General features: G+C 40.2%; 1 protein-coding gene across 1 annotated transcript; it reads left to right on the top strand.

Annotated features, from left to right (window-relative positions):
• Window positions 1-386: 386 nt before the first annotated feature.
• LOC127435365 (NUAK family SNF1-like kinase 1) lies at window positions 387-19,799 on the top strand. Its single transcript, XM_051688788.1, has 7 exons — window positions 387-1,111; window positions 6,813-6,933; window positions 8,852-9,003; window positions 14,774-14,839; window positions 14,951-15,070; window positions 16,602-16,734; window positions 16,841-19,799. Exons 1-7 carry the CDS (start codon window positions 863-865, stop codon window positions 17,878-17,880), a joined length of 1,881 nt encoding a protein of 626 aa, XP_051544748.1. The 5' UTR covers window positions 387-862; the 3' UTR covers window positions 17,881-19,799.
• Window positions 19,800-20,409: the final 610 nt, after the last annotated feature.

Raw genomic sequence — 20,409 nt, 5'->3', positions numbered from 1 at the left:
ATATGTTTTAGGCCTTATTTCACCTACTGTGGGCTATGCCTTTGATTAATTATTATTATTATTATTATTATTATTATTATTATTATTATTATTATTATTATATGCCGTTGCAAATGCTTTGGCCATTCAGCTGTAGCTACAGTTATTTGTCATGACAATAAAGCACACTAAATGGAAACCAAATTGAGAGAGAATGATACAAGGGCCAAACCTAACAAAATGCAATTAAGTGGTCTCCATTATGCCATCAGGATACAGAAACACACTTTGAGAGAGAGAGAGAGAGAGAGAGAGAGAGAGAGAGAGAGAGAGAGAGAGTTATCATAACTCCGCCTCGGGCTTCATCCAGGCTTCATTCTTTTTTTATTCCTGTAGCCTATTTTTTACTCTGGAGAAAAGGAAAGAGGAGGGGAACAACATCACGCCGGTAGTGGGACGGACGAGTAAACCAGAGGTGAGACGAGCGCATCCCGCCACGCGTGCATTAAACACTTCACCGAATGATGCGTCGCTTTCCAACGAATAGAACAGAGCGCAGGTGTCTCGAGACGCGTTTTTAACAGCTGGAGTTCTCTTTAACTTGACACAGAGTCTAAAAAAACGCGGTGCTCCTGCGCGAGACCCTGAAAAAACAGCGTGACGCGGCATATCGGTTAAAGACGTCCGTCTTGTACTTATGTACATACTGTAGGAAAACAATTGAAAAACGCGTTCAAGAGGAATTTCCCCAAGATACAGACCAATTCTTCCGCGTAAATAACGACTGGACACTGAGTTCGGGATATTTGGGACTTTCTGTTGTAGCTTGGAACAGACCTGAAGATTTATTTTGCAATCTCGAGACGCGCAGTACTAAGAAACTATGGAAACGGTCTCAGCGCACGCGGAATCGTCCCAGTTAGGGAATAACGGAGACGATCAAGGTGAGCCGCTACCGGTTGACTATCCGTCCGGGGAGATGCTGGCCTCTCTCGGTGTGCGGAGAGGATCCAGCGTTAAGAAACATCATCACAAACACAACCTGAAGCACCGCTACGAACTGATGGAAACGCTTGGGAGAGGCACATATGGAAAAGTGAAGAAAGCCATAGAGAGGCATACTGGACGAATGGTGAGTTGTGACCCATCATGGTTCACTCCAATGCATATAGTTACACTTATTGAGAAATTCTGATCTTCAGTCTTGGTTGACCTGCTATATTGAAACTTTCCTTTGAAACATGGTGGAGGTGGATGCACCTCTAATGACCATCATTACATGCACAATTTCACAGGGCAAGCAGAGGCTTCCGTCCCTCAGTAACAGGGTCCGCTAAACTAGGTCATCTAGTATGCATAGCTAGATCAGGTCAAAGGTTACAAAGCATGGTAGGTATGTTCATGTCACAAGAAGATATCAGTATGGATCCTGCACTAGCTACCAGTAAAAAAATGCATGACAAGAGAGCTAAACTAGGAAAAACTAGGATAAACCACTTTTGGTTTCATGCAACTAGGTCAGCGCACTAATCCCAAGACAGATCTGCATCTTGAGTGGTGCAGAAATGGACCGAGTGTGTCATGTCTATGCTGCCTGAGTGCAGGACACATTCAGAGTCACAGCCGTCCTCATTGAGCAAGAGTCCAAAAACATGGTAACCCAATACAGAAACCACTCATGAGAGCTACCACAAAACCAGCAGGGCTTGACTAGACAGCACAGTGCAGTTGCCTACTGTTTTAAAAACAGGTTGTTTTCAGTGTTGAAGGCCAACACTGAATCTAAAAGTTACAGATAAACTGAAGTGTTTGTGTGGTGATGATTTTGGCAGCAGCAAGGAATGTTCAAAAAAACTCTTGAGTGTGTTCTCTGCCTCACAGGTCATACACATTGCTGAGTGTTTGGGGGAGAATAAGAACTGGTAGACATTGTGGACAGGGACAGATGATAAAGTATATACATAAACTCAAACACACACTCTGACACATTCAACAGAGCTGACACATTCTGGAGTCACAGACCCGACTCAGTGAACACTGCTTTGTCTGAATGGACTGTTGAATTCTCAAGTATGCATGACTAACTCTAGTAGTGCATGCAGGAAAGAATTCATAACATTGTGGAGTGAATTAAACACGAGTAATTATGCTTACATCGGTTCGCAAATATGCCTCTTGGCATGTGCTACTTTATAATCCCGTATATAATCTAGTGTTTAGTGGATCTCAAACACACTTTCAAATATAGAGGCATGGTCAACAGTGTTATAAGTGTCTGTGTGAGTGTGTGTGTGAGTGTGAGGTGTGTGTGTGTGTGTGTGTGTGTGTAAATCCATTCCAAAAATATTTTTCCAGGAACAAGGTCTGAATATGAGTGTTGGTCAATGAGTGGAAGGGTAAAGGTACAACCAGATCACTGACACAGATACAATAAAGTGTGTTTGCAAAGAGATAGAGGTATGTAGAAGGATGGAAAAGGGGGAGAGGGAAAGAGTAAAATACAAACAGTCAAAAAAGTGTCCCTGAAAAATATGTCCTTTTAATCCCTTGTTTGTAACATCTTATATATTTTGTAATATAATGTTCTTTGCCTTCCTTGTTAGTTAGTGTTACTATGGATTTTATGAATACATTTTTTATTTTAACGAACTGATTCAATTTAAGTGTTTGGTATAAAAGGATAGCACACTATTTGTTTTATATTTTTAGAAATACATATGCCCTTCTAAAGGTAAAAATGCTCCTAACCACCAGAAGGCAAATATTGCCCCTTAAAGGGATAGTTCAACCAAAAATGAAAATTTCTGCCATTATTTACTCACCCTCATGTTGTTCCAAACCTGTATGACTTTATTTCTTATTATGGAACACCACTCACTTTCATTATTTTTCCATCCAAGGATTTAAAAAAAAAAAAAAGGTTTAGCACATCAAAATGTTTAACGATATTGATGATGGAAACACAAATTATCGATAAAAGTGTCGACATAATATTTTGTCATTTAACTTTAGCTCATGTCGATACGTCAAATGTTGTGAAAAACTAGTTTAGAAACACTTTTTGTTAAGAAAAATGGCATAAAGAAAAAAAAGTGGTGTCACATGACAGAATTTACATCATGTTTGTCTGTACAACAAACAGCATAGCGGAAAGGAACAATTGAACTGATGAGGGGACTTGAGTTTTCCTCAATTTCATTAAAGATAACGACATTACTTTTATTCTTGATGGAAGTTTTTCTTAGACTTTTTATGGACTGGGCATTTGCGCACTGGTAAAGATTATGGTGTCTCTTACCAAAGCGCCTGGTAAAAATAATCCCAGTTTATATTAATCCCGCGCAATTGACATGCTGATGAAAATAATGAATCTGCACTGTCCAGCCTGTAAACCCGGTATTTATGGTTGTTTAAGTTTTCCAAGTGTCTGAAGTGGATGTTTGCCAATGAGAAGACACCAGAAAAAAACTTGCTTCTTTTTTTATTATATCGCAATAACAGACAAGAGTTTTCAGAACAGAAAAGCAAAAAAGAGAGATTTTAGCAGAGTAAAGAGCCATGTTTATATGTGTTGTTAATACACCAGTTTCACAACATATTTTCTGCAGGGACAAATACAATTACATAATCTGAACAGATTGTCCATATTTGTAATTTATATAGGATTGCAGGCTGAATAATGCCACCAGTTCTGTTGTATTTTTACAGGTATTCCAGTCAATTTCTTCTTATAATCCCAGATACAGACAAGCTACTTTTCCATTTATACATCGTCTTCTGATACTTCCTACTATAGCAATTATGTGAAATTAAAATGATAATAAGATGGCCAATTTCAATAAATTGACTCTCTCCATTTTACACAAATGTGGGGACATCTGGGATGCGAAAGGTACACAATTTGCGATATACACAAAATTCTGTATGGAAACGCCTCAAGGACAGATTTCTTTTGTGCTAAAACAAAACGGATGCGATATCGGTAAAAGGCCATTTGAATGGAAACGAGTAGGAGGCATTTTTTTGTGCATTTTCACTTTGTCGATAACAGGAAAAATGTTGAAATATTAAACTGAATGGTGACTGAGGCTAACATTTTACCTAATCTCCTTTTGTGTTCCACAGAAGAAAATCATGCAGGTTTGGATTGGAACAACATAAGACTGATGACTGAGTTTCCCTTTTTGGCTGAACTATCCCTTTAAAGGAGTATTCAGGGTTCAATACAAGTTAAGATTCCCGTTTTTGCAATAGACTACTAAATTACCGTGATTACAGGGTTTTACTGTGTTACGTCATCATGGCAACGAAGTAGTAAAATTGGATATAACTTTACACAAAAAGGGTTAGAAAGCAGTTTAATCGCAGTAAAATAATGCTTAACACTCATATTGTTTATGTTTTGTGGCTATGCATATAAAATAGTGAGTATTTTAATATTTACGGATTGGCCCCATTATTCACTTCTATTGTAAGTGCCTCACACTGTAACTTTTTTTTTAAAGAAAAGGAGGGACAAGTCGAAATTAAGTTTTGTTGTAATCAACATAATGCCACAAATGCGGTCGATTGAGCTTAACTTGTATTGAATCCGGGATAATCCTTTAATAAGTCAGTTAATTTCTAACACTGCATGTGACTGTATTTTAATTTTCTGTGCCAAATGTTTCCAAAACTGTTTCATGTGGGTACTCCGGTGAGTAAAGGTGCTCCTAACCCCTTAAACAGTGGACAGGTAAAACAACACAGCTGTTGTGTGAGCCTCAGACAATGAGCTGGTCTATGTCTGAGAGACAATGAGAAGTTTTCAGTTTAGCCAGAAGTTAAGAGAGGAGAAAAGCCAACAGACAGCTGGCATGGGCATCAAACAAAGGTTAGCTTAATGATCTGTAGCCATGGGCTGGGTAACAATACCTCTCAACTGTGTGTGTACTAAGTGCTTCCTTGGGTGAGGTTAAGGGATCACCTGCCTGCCTGTCTGTTGCAATGCAATTTTAATGAGTTTATGGTTTCACTGTAATTAGGGTTGAAGACGACAAGACATTATCCCAAATTGAGGTCCTAAAGTGCGCTTAACCACAGCGAGCACACACACATACATACATCTTCTTTCTTTCACTCTATTTTACAATCTATTTAAAAACCATCCATCATGCTATTGATAAACTCCAGAGTCTAACTACAGTTATCAAATCCAGAGCGGCGATTTAAACACCACTGTTTTTATCACGAGCACTGTGCTATGGAGAGGGTTATATAAGTCACTGATAAGGCTGTAACATGCATGCACTGCAGTTGTCATAAGATTGTACATTCCCGAATGTTCAGACCTACCAAAAACAATACATTGTATGCACACCCTTGTCAGATGTGGTCATTTTGCCTCCTAAAAGGCACAACACTGGGTGGACAGGAAGTCAGCTCTGTCAGCACCACTTCCCCTTCTGCGTTCTTTATGAGTCAGTGGAGGAACATGGACCACACACTTCCTGTAACTTTAATCCCTCCTTATGACCAATACAGCAGACACTTGCCAGATGGAACCTTAGCAAGATAGACATCTTTTCAGCATCCTAAAACACACATACAGAGGGTCAGACTTTAAATATCCAGTTAAATGCAATAGGGCTGACAATTATTTTATTGAATAAATAAGTTAAATACCAGAAATAATTATTTGTAAAAAGTGTCAAGTACAGCTTTTAATGTAGGTCTACTTCCTTTGCATCAAAATTTTGTATTTACATCATGTAAATATGTTTTTTCAGTGGTTTAGCATTGTAACTAATTACAATAAGACATGTCTGTTGCTTTCTTTCTGTGTGTATTTTAATGTAATTTGTATTTAAATATTTGAACATTTAGGCAGTTCTCAGTTTGTTTTGGATGTGTACCGATCTACTAAAACCAAATGCACATTTTAATGTAAATTCTATTTATATTAAATTAATTGCAATTGCAATTTTATAGGCAATTATCAACAATTATGATATTTGTCATGATCATGCAACCCTAAAATGCAATTCCTTTAGAAGTAAAACAAATGTATCCACTAGGTAACAGCATAATTGAAGTCAGGCCATTGAGAATGGGTAGTTAGCACTGCCTCTGTTCTATGATAGAGCTTGTTTGGCAATTTGGAAATGGGACATTTAAAAATAACTCCTGCAATGTACCTTCTCTCTCTCAAAAAAATAAATAAAAAAAATAAATAAAAACATTTACCTTCACAGAAACCCAGTTCTGCACAAGGTTAGAGGCATTCACTGAAAATCTAGACCATCATCTCCTTTAACTAAACAAGAAAACCTTAAAACTTTCAAAGGAACATATTCCTAAAAATGGAGTTTTCTGATGCCTTCTAGTGAATTAAATATCTTCTATATGATGTATGTGCTGTTCTTTTAAGTGACTATGTACAGCAATGCACAAATTGGTCATAAGCAGTCTGCTTAAACAGCACCTTCAATCTTGTGGTCTTGTCCAGCCTGTGAACCCCTTGGCATTGGCTCTTCTGCTTTTTCTTATCTATAACCCAGACACCAAGCCTGGATGCCCTGAAAAACAAATTTCATAAATAAGAGCACTGTAACCTTTGACCCATGTCTTCATCAATACTGCTCCATTAACCAGATAAATTGAGCCACTGTGACTGAACCAAGCATCCATCAATATTTTCTGGTCATTCAGGTCAACATAAAGTAGCAACAAAAAGTCAGTCAATAGTGTGCTATATCATTTAGGTATTATGCAAGTACAAATGTGTAATTAATGTAAGTCACAGTACAAATGGGATTCAAAAAGTTGATTTTAATGTGTGTATTGGTTTTCAGGTGGCGATTAAATCCATCCGTAAAGAGAAAATTAAAGATGAACAGGACATGGTGCACATCCGCAGAGAGATTGAGATCATGTCTTCCCTCCGTCATCCACACATCATCTCTGTATATGAAGGTAGGCCTGTACGTGCATGTGTTAGCTTATTTGTAAGTGTTCTCCACCCTCAGTATTTTTTGAGAATCCAATGACACTTAAAATACTTTTCGCAGTTGTTGAAAAAGCAGCATTAAACCCCCTTCATCTTTCATTTAGATAAAAGGGCTCCACCTCATCTATTCACAATCTCAGCAGTTTGGGATCAGAAGTCTTTAAAGCCCTTCACTTTAATTCTTAGCATGAGTAAGATCCACATCCTTTGCTGCCAAGTGTGGTGTTTCTCAACTGCCAATTATCAGCAACAGACCTGCCTCCAGATGAGCTACTTTTATGATTAATTTATAGGTTGTTGACATGAAATACGTTTGGGAAGTTGACATGTCCTTCAGTGTGACATGCTGTACTCCATCTAAAACTATTTTAAACAGCATTTTGCTATTTTTAGTTTTATAATTATTAAACTTTAATTTTAATGAGACTACATGGAATATTTGATTTAAAAACATAGAAAACTAGTGAAGGCAGAAAGGTTTCTAAAAATGGTGAAACGTTACAGCATCTAATATTTACTGTTTCCCTTACACATTTATATTAATTTTAACCGAAAGTCTTGATGTTGATAAAAAAATAGACATTTTATGCGTCAACTACCCTCATGCGATTTGATCGCAACCCTGATAGCCCTAGGGTGTGGATGTTGATCAGGCAATAATGTTGTTGGGGGTTATCAACCCTCGAATGGAGGTAAAACAGATACTTGGGGCCATTACAATCCTACAGCAAAGTCCCGAGAATGTAGCTGTGCCTCGCTAGAGCACAAATCCAAAACACATCAAATTAGGCGCCAAGCACAGCACGCCATGAGCCGGATTCTCAAAACAAAGACTTGACAAAGAAGCTTTATTTCTGCGTTGACAGAGGGAGACACTATGGCTGTGGACTCACAACATGCTCTCAGCTAGGGGTGATTAATACTGACCCTGGATCAGTCTGAGAGACGGAGCCAAAACTGAGTGCGCTCAGCCTCTTGTTTCTAATACAGATTAGCCGAGAGAGGTAATTATTCTGAGGTGGAAGAAACTGGCCTTGAATGTGAACTTTGCCCATTTCTGAAGGCCATTTGGAGATCTATTCCAACTACTGAAGTGATGAGCAAACTTAATAGCTTGGTTAGTTAAGAGTCATGTCCCAGACAGTCACAATAGATACTCCAAATGTCCAAATACACATGTTGTTGAAAGTGACACCAAGAGAGCTGAAGGAAACCCACATGATCAGCAGGAATATTTATTGACTATTTGCTCCACTGACCACACCATGGCAACCAGCCTCTGGGCAGTAAACAATAAAGGATCACTATGGAAATGCTTTTGCTGTGTCAGCAGAATTGTAAGTGTTGAATGGAGGATTTGAATTGAGCGACAGCTGAAAATAAAACAAAGATTTGCTGATGTCCTATAAACATGATAGCTATTAGCATAAAAGATGTTACTAAGAATACTGGTGTTGTGCATTTTCCAAAACACTTACACTTTTTCTTGGAACAAGAATGTTTATGCCACCATCCCTAGTCACATACACACACATACTGTAATTTCTCTCTTCCTCTTTGCACTTAACACCTGTTCACACTAGTGTCTCGCTAGCTATGACAGCTCCTAATCAGTATGACCCTTACTGATGCCAGACTTGCTGGCGATTTTTCTCCTACATACTGGCAAAGGCCCAACGAGAGCCTGAGCCGAACAGTTAAGTCAATGACAAAGCTAAGTTAGTGAGACGTATATAATGGAAATGTGCAATTTTTACTTTCCATGTGCCCTATCTTTTAACACGTATCCATGTAAAAAATTTAGAAGAGATCAGACAAGAACGTAGTAATGTTGAGTAATCTAACCAGTTCCTTTTTTGTCTCTCTTTCTTTATCCATTTGCAGTCTTTGAGAATAAGGATAAGATAGTGATCGTAATGGAATATGCCAGTAAGGGTGAGCTGTACGATTACATCAGCGAGCGCCACAGACTCAGCGAGAGAGAGACGAGACACTTCTACAGACAGATCGTCTCGGCTGTCCATTACTGCCACAAGGTGAGATGCAGAGTCTATACACATCACATCCAAAGCAATAGGGTAAAATGACTTCATTTCTGTAGAAAGCCGAAACTCCCAGTGGTTAATATAAAGAAGATTTTACAATTTTTGTGTATGTCCCTGACCTTTAAACTAGCCTAAACTGATTTGCTGGTCATCCTGATCCCTGGGTAAATGAAATCCTGGGTTATCTTGTTTCGTGTTTTATACTGTTCATACTTTACCCTGGATTAATAATTAATCCTGGGTATTAATGTTCCATGGTTTCACACTATACATTCTTAAACCCAGTGTTCTTATTTGCATATTTTCAGTGTCAATAACAATAATTGGATAAATACAGCTTGCGACAGACATGCAACCTGTCAATGGAACTGCTTATATGTGGAGATGTCGCCAAGCAAATCTACTCTGTTTGTCTTTTGTCTTCTGAAACATACTTAAAAAACATGCAAAAGGAATACTGTCTCTTCATCATGGCAATTATTGCGTTTGCCATCACTGTTCGGCATTTTACCGGTTTTACCGGTAGATGGAGAAAGTAAACAGCATTGAAAGTTTTTGCAACTGTGCAAAACGCATGAATATGAAATTAGGTAAGCACTGAGGCATTATATTATTGGTTGTGCGTTGCTCAACAACTTTCTGAAACATTATAACAATGCATCGTTTCACAGTGTATTGCACCTTTGGCACTGCATTGCAGGGTTAACTCCGCAAATGTGGTGCTAACTCTGCTGTGGAGCAGGGTTTCCTTGTGTTAAAAGCAGTGCTAATCCCCTCTCAAAAGTACTAGGGTCAAACATGTCTTTATCCGGGGTTAAAAGTGGGGTTTAAAAAGACGGTAACCCGGGGTTAAAAGCCCTATACAGTGTTTCTGTATTATTCCTGCTGAAAAGACCAGCAAACCCATTAAGTTTTACTGATGAACAGCATGGCAATGCTGATCCACCAGCTAAACCTGCACCAAATCAGCATAAACCAGCTCAGACCACATTCAAATTAATTCTCAAATCAAATCAAATCATTTTTATTGTCACACAGCCATATACACAAGTGCAATGGTGTGTGAAATTCTTGGGTGCAGTTCCGCTCAACATAGCAGTTGTGACAGTGATGAGACATATACCAATTTACAATAACATCAAATTAACACAACACAATTTAAAGTCTAATATACACATAATTACACACAACAATATACAAATAATAACATACACTGTACAGTATACAATAAACACAATATAGATACACATTATTCAATAAAAATAAATGTAAAAAAAAAAGTATATATAGTAGTATATATATAGAATGTAAAGTAGGTTGTATTGCACTGTATTGACATTCAGGCTGTCGGTTGATAGTAAGTTGTTAAGAGAGAATATAATATAATAATAATATAATTTATGACAGTCCGGTGTGAGATATAAGAGTAAGAGTAATAAAGTGCAGTGCTGATGTATTTTGATCGTGGGAGATCAAGAGTTCAAAAGTCTGATTGCTTGGGGGAAGAAGCTATCATAGAGTCGGCTGGTTTGGGTCCTGATGCTGCGATACCGCCTGCCTGATGGTAGCAGTGAGAACAGCCCATGGCTCGGGTGGCTGGAGTCTCTGATGATCCTCTGAGCTTTTTCACACCCCGCCTGGTATATATTTCCTGGAGGGAGGGAAGCTCACCTCCGATGATGTGTCTGGCAGTTCGCACCACCCTTTGCAGTGCTTTGCGGTTGTGGGCGGTGCTATTACCGAACCAGGTGGAGATGCAGCCAGTCAGGATGCTCTCTACGGTGCAGGTGTAGAACCGTGTGAGGATGTGGCGGTTCATTCCAAACTTCCTCAGCTGTCTCAGGAAGAAGAGGCGCTGATGAGCCTTCTTCACAACGGCTTCAGTGTGGATGGACCACGTGAGTTCCTCAGTGATGTGGACACCCAGGAACTTGAAGCTGCTGACTCTCTCCACTGGTGCTCCATTGATGGTGATGGGACTGTGTTCTCTGTCTTTTCTTCTGAAGTCCACCACAAGCTCCTTTGTCTTACTGACATTGAGGGAGAGTTTGTGCTCCTGACACCAGTGTGTCAGAGTGTGCACCTCCTCTCTGTAGGCTGTTTCATCATTGTCAGTGACCAGACCTACCACCGTCGTGTCATCAGCAAACTTAATGATGGCATTGGAGCTATGTGTTGCCACACAGTTATGTGTGTACAAGGAATACAAGAGTGGGCTGAGAACACAGCCCTGTGGGGCTCCAGTGTTGAGGGTCAGTGATGAGGTGATGTTGCTGCCTGTTCTAACCACCTGGCGTCTGCTTGACAGGAAGTCCAGGATCCAGCTGCACAGCGAGCTGTTTAAGCCCAGAGCCCGGAGTTTCTCATCTAGCTTGGAGGACACTATGGTGTTGAATGCTGAGCTGTAGTCTACAAACAGCATTCTCACATAAGTGTTCTTTTTTTCCAGGTGGAAGAGAGCAGTATGTATTGTAGATGCAATGGCATCATCAGTGGAGCGGTTGTTGCGGTAAGCAAACTGCAATGGGTCAAGAGAGAGAGGCAGCACAGAGCAGATGTAATCTCTGATTAGTCTCTCAAAGCATTTGCTGATGATGGGGGTCAGAGCAACAGGACGCCAGTCATTTAAGCAAGTTATTTTTGATTGCTTTGGAACAGGCACAATGGTGGATGTTTTAAAGCATGTGGGGACTACAGACAAAGAGAAGGAAAGGTTGAAAATGTCTGTAAAAACACCAGCCACCTGGTTCGCGCACGCTCTGTTGACGCGGCCCAGAATGCCGTCTGGGCCCGCGGCTTTGCGGATATTCACCCGTTGGAAGGATCAGGTTACATCCGCTACAGAGACGGAGAGTGAAGTAACCTCTGTAGCTTCGGCCGCGAGAGCTCTCTCCGCGAGGGCCGTGTTATTTCTCTCAAAACGAGCATAAAAAGTATTTAGCTCATCCAGGAGAGAGGCAGCGGTGTTCATGGCGGAGTTTTTATTCCCTTTAAAGTCCGTGATGATGTTAATTCCCTGCCACATGCTTCTAGAGTTGGTGGTGTTAAACTGTCCTTCAATCTTGCTTCTGTACTGGTGTTTTGCTGTTCTGATCTGGATTCTTTTCAGAGGGCATAACTGGCTTGTTTATGCTCCTCCGCGTTCCCGGAATTGAAAGCGGAGGTCCGCACATTAAGTGCCGCGCGAACATCACTATTTATCCATGGTTTCTGGTTCGGATAGATCCGTATTGTTCTGGTTGGAACCACGTCCTCCACGCACCTTTTGATGAAACACATAACGCTATCAGCGTAAAGCTCGATGTCGTCATCAGAGGCGGACCGGAACAGCTCCCAGTCCGTGTGATCAAAACAGTCCTGTAGCGTAGAGTCTGATTGGTCCAACCAGCACTGGATCGTTCTGAGGGTGGGTGCTTCCTGTTTCAGTTTCTGCCTGTAAGCGGGCAGAAGCAGAATGGAAGAGTGGTCCGATTTGCCAAATGGTGGGTGGGGGAGGGATTTGTAGCCATCCCAGAAGGGAGAGTAGCAATGGTCCAAAACCCGGTCCCCTCGTGTGTTGAAATTTTGGTGCGACTGATTTGAAATTGGCTTTATTAAAGTCCATGGTCACAATGAACGTGGCCTCAGGGTGCACGGTTTCCTGCTCACTTGTACTCCCATACAGTTCCTTGATTGCTTGGTCTGTGTTGGCTTGTGGGGGGATGTACACAGCTGTGATATTGACCGCTGTGAATTCCCTCGGTAGCCAGAATGGTCGACACAGAAGCATGAGAAATTCCAGATCAGGAGAGCAGAAAGACTTGATAGAATGAACGTTCCTCTGATCACACCAGGATTTGTTGATCATAAAACATACACCACCACCTCTGCTTTTACCTGAGAGGTCTTTCGCTCTGTCCGATCTGTGCACGGAGAACCCTGCAGGTTCAATGGCTGAATCTGGAATCTCAGCAGACATCCAAGTTTCCGTAAGGCAGACAATGCAGCAGTCCCTCATCTCTCGTTGGAAAGAGATCTGCGCTTTCAGCTCGCAGAGCTTGTTATCCAGAGACTGAACATTTGCCAGTAGAATAGTGGGTAGCGGGGGTCGATTTGCGCGGCGTCTTACTCTGATGAGAACGCCGGCTCTGTTTCCCCTTTTCCTTTTGCATTTCCGCGTCCGGACTGCCCAGACAAAGGGCTCCGCTTGCGTGTTTGTAAACAGCAGGTCGGCATTGAGGAATTTGAAGTCCGGTTTACGGTGTGAAATTGCTGAACCAATGTCCAAAAGTGTTTGTGTGTCATAGACAATAAGGCAGACAACATCCAAGACAAAAAATATAAGAATTGTGAACAAAACAAACAAAACACTACCATGTTGTGTTGGAGCTCGCAACGCAGCAGCCATACTCGGCACCATCTTGAGTCCAAAAGATGGTCTAAATTGGTCTTTTCAGAAGGGATTAAATGTACCTGAAAATTAAGCCCTCTTAAAGTAAACAGCTATAATCTACTAAATCTACTAAAATGATTTGCACATTTGAACTAAGCTCCCTATGAAGTAAATAAGGTGATTTATGACCAGAGAACTTGCCATGATATGAGAGAGATAAAATAATGTCCAAGAATGTCATGATATGAAAGGTTTTGGAGCGAGGGAGCAGCTGTGTTCTTCTGTCTCATTGCCAAACTCCTCCTCATCTCACATTTCCCCACTTTCCAAACAAGATAGTTTAAATTGATCTTTTAAGATGATCCAACCATAATTCCTTTCATTATTTTTATTTTATTTAACAGTTAAGATTTTTGTTTGCAACAAGAGTATATTTTTCTGGTTTTACAGAGATTAAGGGCAGGATTATAGCTGGAGACGCTGTTCCTAGATCAGTACAATAGGTCAGCCTGTACCCGGAGCTGTGTCAGCTGGAAAGCTGAAAGTCCTGGATGAATTTGGGGTGGGCTTGGCCTTTGTTTCTATACAGCTGGGCTGATGATGTCATCACCTACGCTGGGGGATTCCACCCCAGCCCTTCAGATCAAGGCAGGCCAAGAGGTCGGCATGCAACAGGGGAGGAGATACATAGATCAGGCCATATGACAGACGGGTTCTGACACCGGATGAAGGGAAATGTGATTTGTACATAGGCCATGATCCTAGTCAACCAATTTAAAACACATACAGTGTGACAGAACTTGCTACTATTGTTTAACCAATTACATTTCCCTTCCTCTTGAGGTGCATTTGTCACAGTTTCCAAAGAATAAGATAAGACTTAGGATTTTGTAATGTGTTTTACCTTTGTTGTAGAGTTTGATGTGTTACTCACTGATTTTTAAGATTTTGTAATACAGATCATCAGACATTACAAAACAATGGGGCAGCCATGTATTGTAACAGCCCTGATGGAAAATCCATCTTATGTTGGCAGCTGTGTTTTGGAACATGGTGTCAAGCTGGTAGACCATCCTGAACTAGCAACAAAGAAGCTACCAGTTGGTCCTTCCAGCTTTAGGTGGTAAACCTAGTATGTGAAGCATGGTGCCTTGTCGACAAGCCAATGACCTGCTTGGACAAACTTGGACCAAGAAATTACCAGCTTGAATCAGCAAGAAACCAACTGCTATGTTCCAAAACACAGCTACCAGCTTAAGCTGAATTTTCCAGTAGGGAGAACAGGGCACCATTATTTTATTTGAGCATGAAGAGATGGTTCTATAATGCCTGGCACTGTGAATTCGATCTATTAGTTCTAAAACCAATGGTTCTAATAATGTCTTACAGAACGGAGTAGTACACAGAGATCTCAAGCTAGAAAACATTCTTCTGGATGACAATGGTAACATCAAGGTATACTCTACAGTTATTTTCCTCCAGTTATACATCAATGATTTTAGACAGTACCCATTTCTGTCCAAAGCTCACAATATTTGCCTGTTCTGATTATATCTTTTATTCTAGATAGCAGATTTTGGTTTGTCGAACCTTTACCACAAGGACAAACTTCTTCAAACATTCTGTGGAAGCCCGCTGTACGCCTCTCCAGAGATTGTAAATGGAAGACCTTATCGAGGTCCAGAGGTAAATAAAATAGAGTTTGAGCTAATATTCTGAAGGTTATGCAATCCCGGTATACATCGGTATTTCGAACCATTTCAAAGAGCTTTAAAATATCTTCATTTTTCAGCTCCTAAAATGTGGACTGGGGATCACAATCCCAGTCTAAGAAAAGAAGAGATGACAAAACATTGATAACAGATAACAAAGAGACAAAAAAGTATTTCCAGTGATATTTGAGTGAGGTGAGACCCCTCATTCTACTTCCCGAATTAACCCAATACACTCATTTAGTCAAAATCCTCTACAATCCAATGGGAAACCAAAACTCAAGGAATGAGGACTAATCTCCAAACTATTTTCAGAATACCACGCATTCTTACAGCCCCTGCACGATTCCTAATATTCTGTCAACAACAAGTCAAACACTAAGCCCGTCTGTAGCACAGGAATATTTCAAAATTCCAGTTTTATTGTCCGACGTGATCACACACACACAACTCTACAAGCCTCTGGACATTCAATCATATATACAAACACACACACACATACACAATGATCCCTCTGGTCTCTAAATCATCCTTACATAACTGCACAGCCCCAATCCATTGGAAAGGCAGCATTCTCCTTCATGCTGGTCAGAAATCAGTGGAACAAGGCCAACAATCACAGAGCTCCTCACATCTCCTTGGGGTCAGACAGGTCTGGGGTTTCGGGAGTGGACATTTCCTCTGCTGTAATCAGCCATTGTTTCCCTTGATACCTCCTCATTCCTGACCAGCACCCCTAGCTAATCAGTAGAGGTGTAGCAGGGATCAGACGAGGTCAAGCAAGATAAATTATCTAACAATAATCAGGAATTATGAGTGGAGTTATTTGAGCAGATATATGTTAGATTAGCTATTGTTCTCATACATTTTATGTGGCTTGATAAAATGTTCATAAATATAGGTGGGGTTAACTTTATGGCTCAGACAGGAAATAAAGTAACAACCTTTTAATCTATTGCTGAATGCCAACGACTGGTCCTGTCTTGTACTAGCCTTTGAAGCATTTGAATTCACTCAAAACTAGTAACTGTGCTTGCAAGGCAGCACTGTACTGATATTCCTTAAACATTTTGGTTAGGGTTGTTCTAAACCCCTAACTCTTATAGATAAGAGATAAATTATCGTATAGATAATTTTAGTCTAGATGTGCTATCTATGTTTTGTTTTGTTTTTTTGTAGACTTTATACTTAATACTTTTTAGATTAAAGTTTGAAGATCTCTCCTCAACTTACATTGATAGAATGTTTAGAATTCAGAATTTAATGGACAATGATGATGTCGTTGTAATTTGTATACTGAATTCCAATTGGTCGTCTTCTTTATTTATGCATCTATTTACATACTGAATAGTGATGTGTTTTTTTCAAAAACTAGTATTTCATTCTGTAAATGGAAATGTAGTAAATCTGCTAATCGAATTTGTTACAAAAATCAATCGAACTGAGCTGCCAAATGTCTTCATCTCCCATTGGAGCAATTAAACAGCGTGATGTTGTGTTGACAGGTTGACAGTTGGGCACTAGGTGTACTCCTGTACACTCTTGTGTATGGAACAATGCCATTCGATGGAGGAGATCACCAAAGACTCATTCGCCAGATCAGCAGTGGAGAGTACAGGGAACCACCGCAGTCATCAGGTGTGTATGCTGTCTCTTATATATAAGTCTGGTCTGCCTGGTCTGAGCCCAGATGTCTCCAAGACACAAGTGTACTAACTTAGTTTAAATCTCTCCATCTTACTAGATGCTCGTGGCCTGATTCGCTGGATGTTGATGGTTAATCCAGAGCGCAGGGCAACAGTTGAGGACATTGCAAATCACTGGTGGGTGAACTGGGGATGGAAGACCAATGTGTGTGACTGTCAAACCCAAAGGGAAAACAGCTCCCCAATGCTGGCCCGCTTCATTGACTGGAAGAACCGCACTGAGGTCCGAACTGGCAAAACCCAGTGCCAAGATTCTGGTAGCATAGCTAATGTTACTAATACAGGCTTAACTCCAGCCCGGCGTCTGAGAAAGTCCATGAAGGAGAACGATTGTGGGACATGGAGTGTTACAGATGAGAAGCCGGGCCTCAAAAGACCAAAGAGTATTCTGAAGACTCGGGCGACCAGCGGAGACCAGCGGTCTCAGAGTTTGTGCGAGGTAGAGCTCAGGCGGTCCATTTACTACCAAGACGCCGAGTCTGGATCCAGTCCGGAGCGAGAAGACATACTTGGTGGCTCGCCAGCAAAAATGGTCTCCATATTACCCAAGAAAGGTATTCTAAAAAACAACCAGCAGCGCGAGTCAGGGTATTACTCCTCGCCAGAGTGCAGTGAGTCCTCCGAACTGCTAGGAGGAGCCATTATGCAGCCTCCACCAAACAGCTCACCACCAAAACGGACTGTAGGGAGAAAAGGTATACTCAAGCGGAATGGCAAATATTCTACTCACAGTGCCGCACCTGCTGTGGGAGTCCATGGGGAGGTGCCAGTAGACTCAAGTCTATCAAAAAGCAAAAACAGACCCTCCAGCATCATCTATGAGGAGACGGGACTCTCCAGCATGGGATTGGACTGGCCACCCGCCTCTCCGAAACCCAATGTCCGGGGGTCCCTCTCAGCAGAAGACTTGCTACAGATGGCTGGGTTCAGGGGCCTTCAAACCGTTCCAGGTGGCAAGGGTGCCCACAGCCCTCCTGGTTCCCCTGGAGACAATGGCAGCTTCACCTTGCTGGGCAATCTGGATGATGTCACCCTGGTGTATCAGATAGCCCTGGACATCAGCAGCAAACTGAGCTAGACTTGGGCATAGAGGCTGAAACAAAGGACAGACATTGCTTCCATTGTGCACCCTGCGTAATGATCATTTCATTGCATAGAATAGGATTGTTAAATCGAGAGACTGGGAGAGAGACTGGAAGAGTGAATTATTCTTAACTTGTCCACCCATTATAGTGCTGCTGGGGAATGTTTACAGTTCGAGAAAGCGGGACATTTCAAAGCTCCATTCACCAACTCATGTTGATGAGCAATTCTCATGATATTCTCATTTTAAACTCAACAATCGAGGGGGGGAAAACGCAAGCACTTTTACGCAGACGTTCTACGTAATGCAGCATGTAATATACTGTACATCACAGCCGGGACTATGTTATTTAAAATATTTATTTGTCATTCACATTGAGACCATTGGAAAACGCCAAGGCCATTTCATAGTCACTCTTGGAAGAGCCGTTGTCATTTGTCTGGGTCATACATTATTAATAGGTCAGATAAAGGCCGTTACAACATCACCATTTTATAATACCAGTGATTTCAGAGAAATACATGCTCAAGAGATAACAAGATAATGTAGAAGGTACTGAAAACCGCACTGACCGAATATCATGATCCCAGAGTTTCTTTTTAACCTTCTCTGCAGAGACAAAGAGCTGATCAAATGTTAACCTACTATCCATTGTGTAAGATCATGAATATTGGAACACATAGCATATAAAAGGTCAATGGCAAAGTTTGTATCAGTGTTATGACAGGTGAGCTTTTTCAAACACTCTCTGTCTCTCTCACAAGTACACATACAATGCTACAGCGTGCACATATGGGCAGTTATATGAGCTCCCTAAAGCGTGAACATGTGGAAGGACAAGCTTTAACCTATGGTGTAATTCTGGCCCAAAAATGACCCATGTTTCAAAAACAGTTGCCGTTTAAGAAAGAAAAAAGAGGCCAAACTATTCTTTTAAGAGGTGTGGTGTTAAAATGCATGTATTTTGAAGGCAGCAGATAATGAAAACAAAGTTTTAGAATGAAAAAGGTTTTATTTTATTTTTTTCCAAATGGGAATCAAAAGGTCATGTTTAGAACTGTAAATCTTCATGATATGTCAGATATTGTGTAATTGTTTAATGTCCAACATACAATAACATGCTGAAATAAACTGAAGACACTTTGCCATATTATTTCTGTTAAAATCTGTTTGTTTTTGGTTGTGCCTCTAGTTTAATTGCTGACAGAGATTTTGGCTTCATTTCAAAAATATTGGATGCATGAGTCATTATTACTGTGGATTAAGCATGAACTATAATAGTCTAGCTTTAACTTATGAATGTGCTTTATATTAAAATCTTCTGTAAGATGTAAAATGCATTTCTGTCAAGCTAAGCATCAATGCGCTTTCATATGAAGTACCTTGTAACAATTAAAAGCATTATATATATATATATATATATATATATATATATATATATATATATATATACACACACACACAGTATATGCAGTATATACACACAATTAACTGGAAAAAGAATGTGTTTGTCCAATAGGATATCTGTTATATACGTGGGTCATTGAGAAAACTTGACTGAATATATTACTACATATTTAAATGTTGTTATTTAATGCATCTTGTGTAATTTACAATACTTTGTCATGGCTATTTGTTATTTTGTTAAAAAAAAAAATACTTTTTTTTTTACTTTGACATTACGATTGTCTTGATTTGTGCCTTCACTGACATGAGATTGGTAATGTTATTCTCAGTTCAAATAATTTGCATTATTGTATAAGGGTTTTTGAGAGTTTTAAATAGGCATTAATGGAAAAGAAGTTTCTCTATATTGTTTGTTATGAACAGAGTATGGTGATGTATTAAACTGTGTTGTATTTGCTCAGTGCAAAACACCGTCACTTCTAATAAATGTCTCAGTTTAAATGCCACATCTGTGTTTGTGAGTTCATCACCATTCATTTCATTATATGTAGAACACAATGTACTCATAAAAAGTCAAAGAAACCTCTCGCCCAAAATTTTAGTGTTCCTGGATTAGACAACAACAACAAAAAAGTTTATGTAGCTTTTAACTGACTTTTTGGACAAACTTGATCCTAAATCAGTTTAAGGATCTTTTGTCAATTTAAAGTAGGCTGGTGGCTTGTATTGCGGTGTGGGTCACTTGTACTCTGTTTTCAGACTGTGGTTTGTTGACCTTGTCATGTGTGGCCATGTACATTTGGTTTTGTTTGTTCCTAATCCTGCATGATCACAACACAATGCAAGATCATATTTCACACATTGATGCATTTGCTTCTCACATTACTTTTTCCAAAACATCAGCGTAAAGAAAGATAAGCATGAAATGAAACAAGGAGTATGGGGGAATGTGTTTATGTTGTATTTAAGAATGGCTGAAAATGAGTAGCTGACATAAAAGTAGCAGTGTTCTGTGGTGGTGGTGGGCTGATTCACTGCAGAACCAGACCGTCAACACCAAGGCTGCGTCTCGTTTGGAAGGATGCGTCATCCAGAGGTCGCATTTGTCGGCCGCAT

Source organism: Myxocyprinus asiaticus, chromosome 45, assembly GCF_019703515.2.
Source record: "Myxocyprinus asiaticus isolate MX2 ecotype Aquarium Trade chromosome 45, UBuf_Myxa_2, whole genome shotgun sequence".
In the NCBI taxonomy this organism is placed as follows: Eukaryota; Metazoa; Chordata; class Actinopteri; order Cypriniformes; family Catostomidae; genus Myxocyprinus; species Myxocyprinus asiaticus.
Note: the sequence above shows the minus strand (reverse complement) of the source record. Positions and strands in the feature narration are given on the sequence as shown.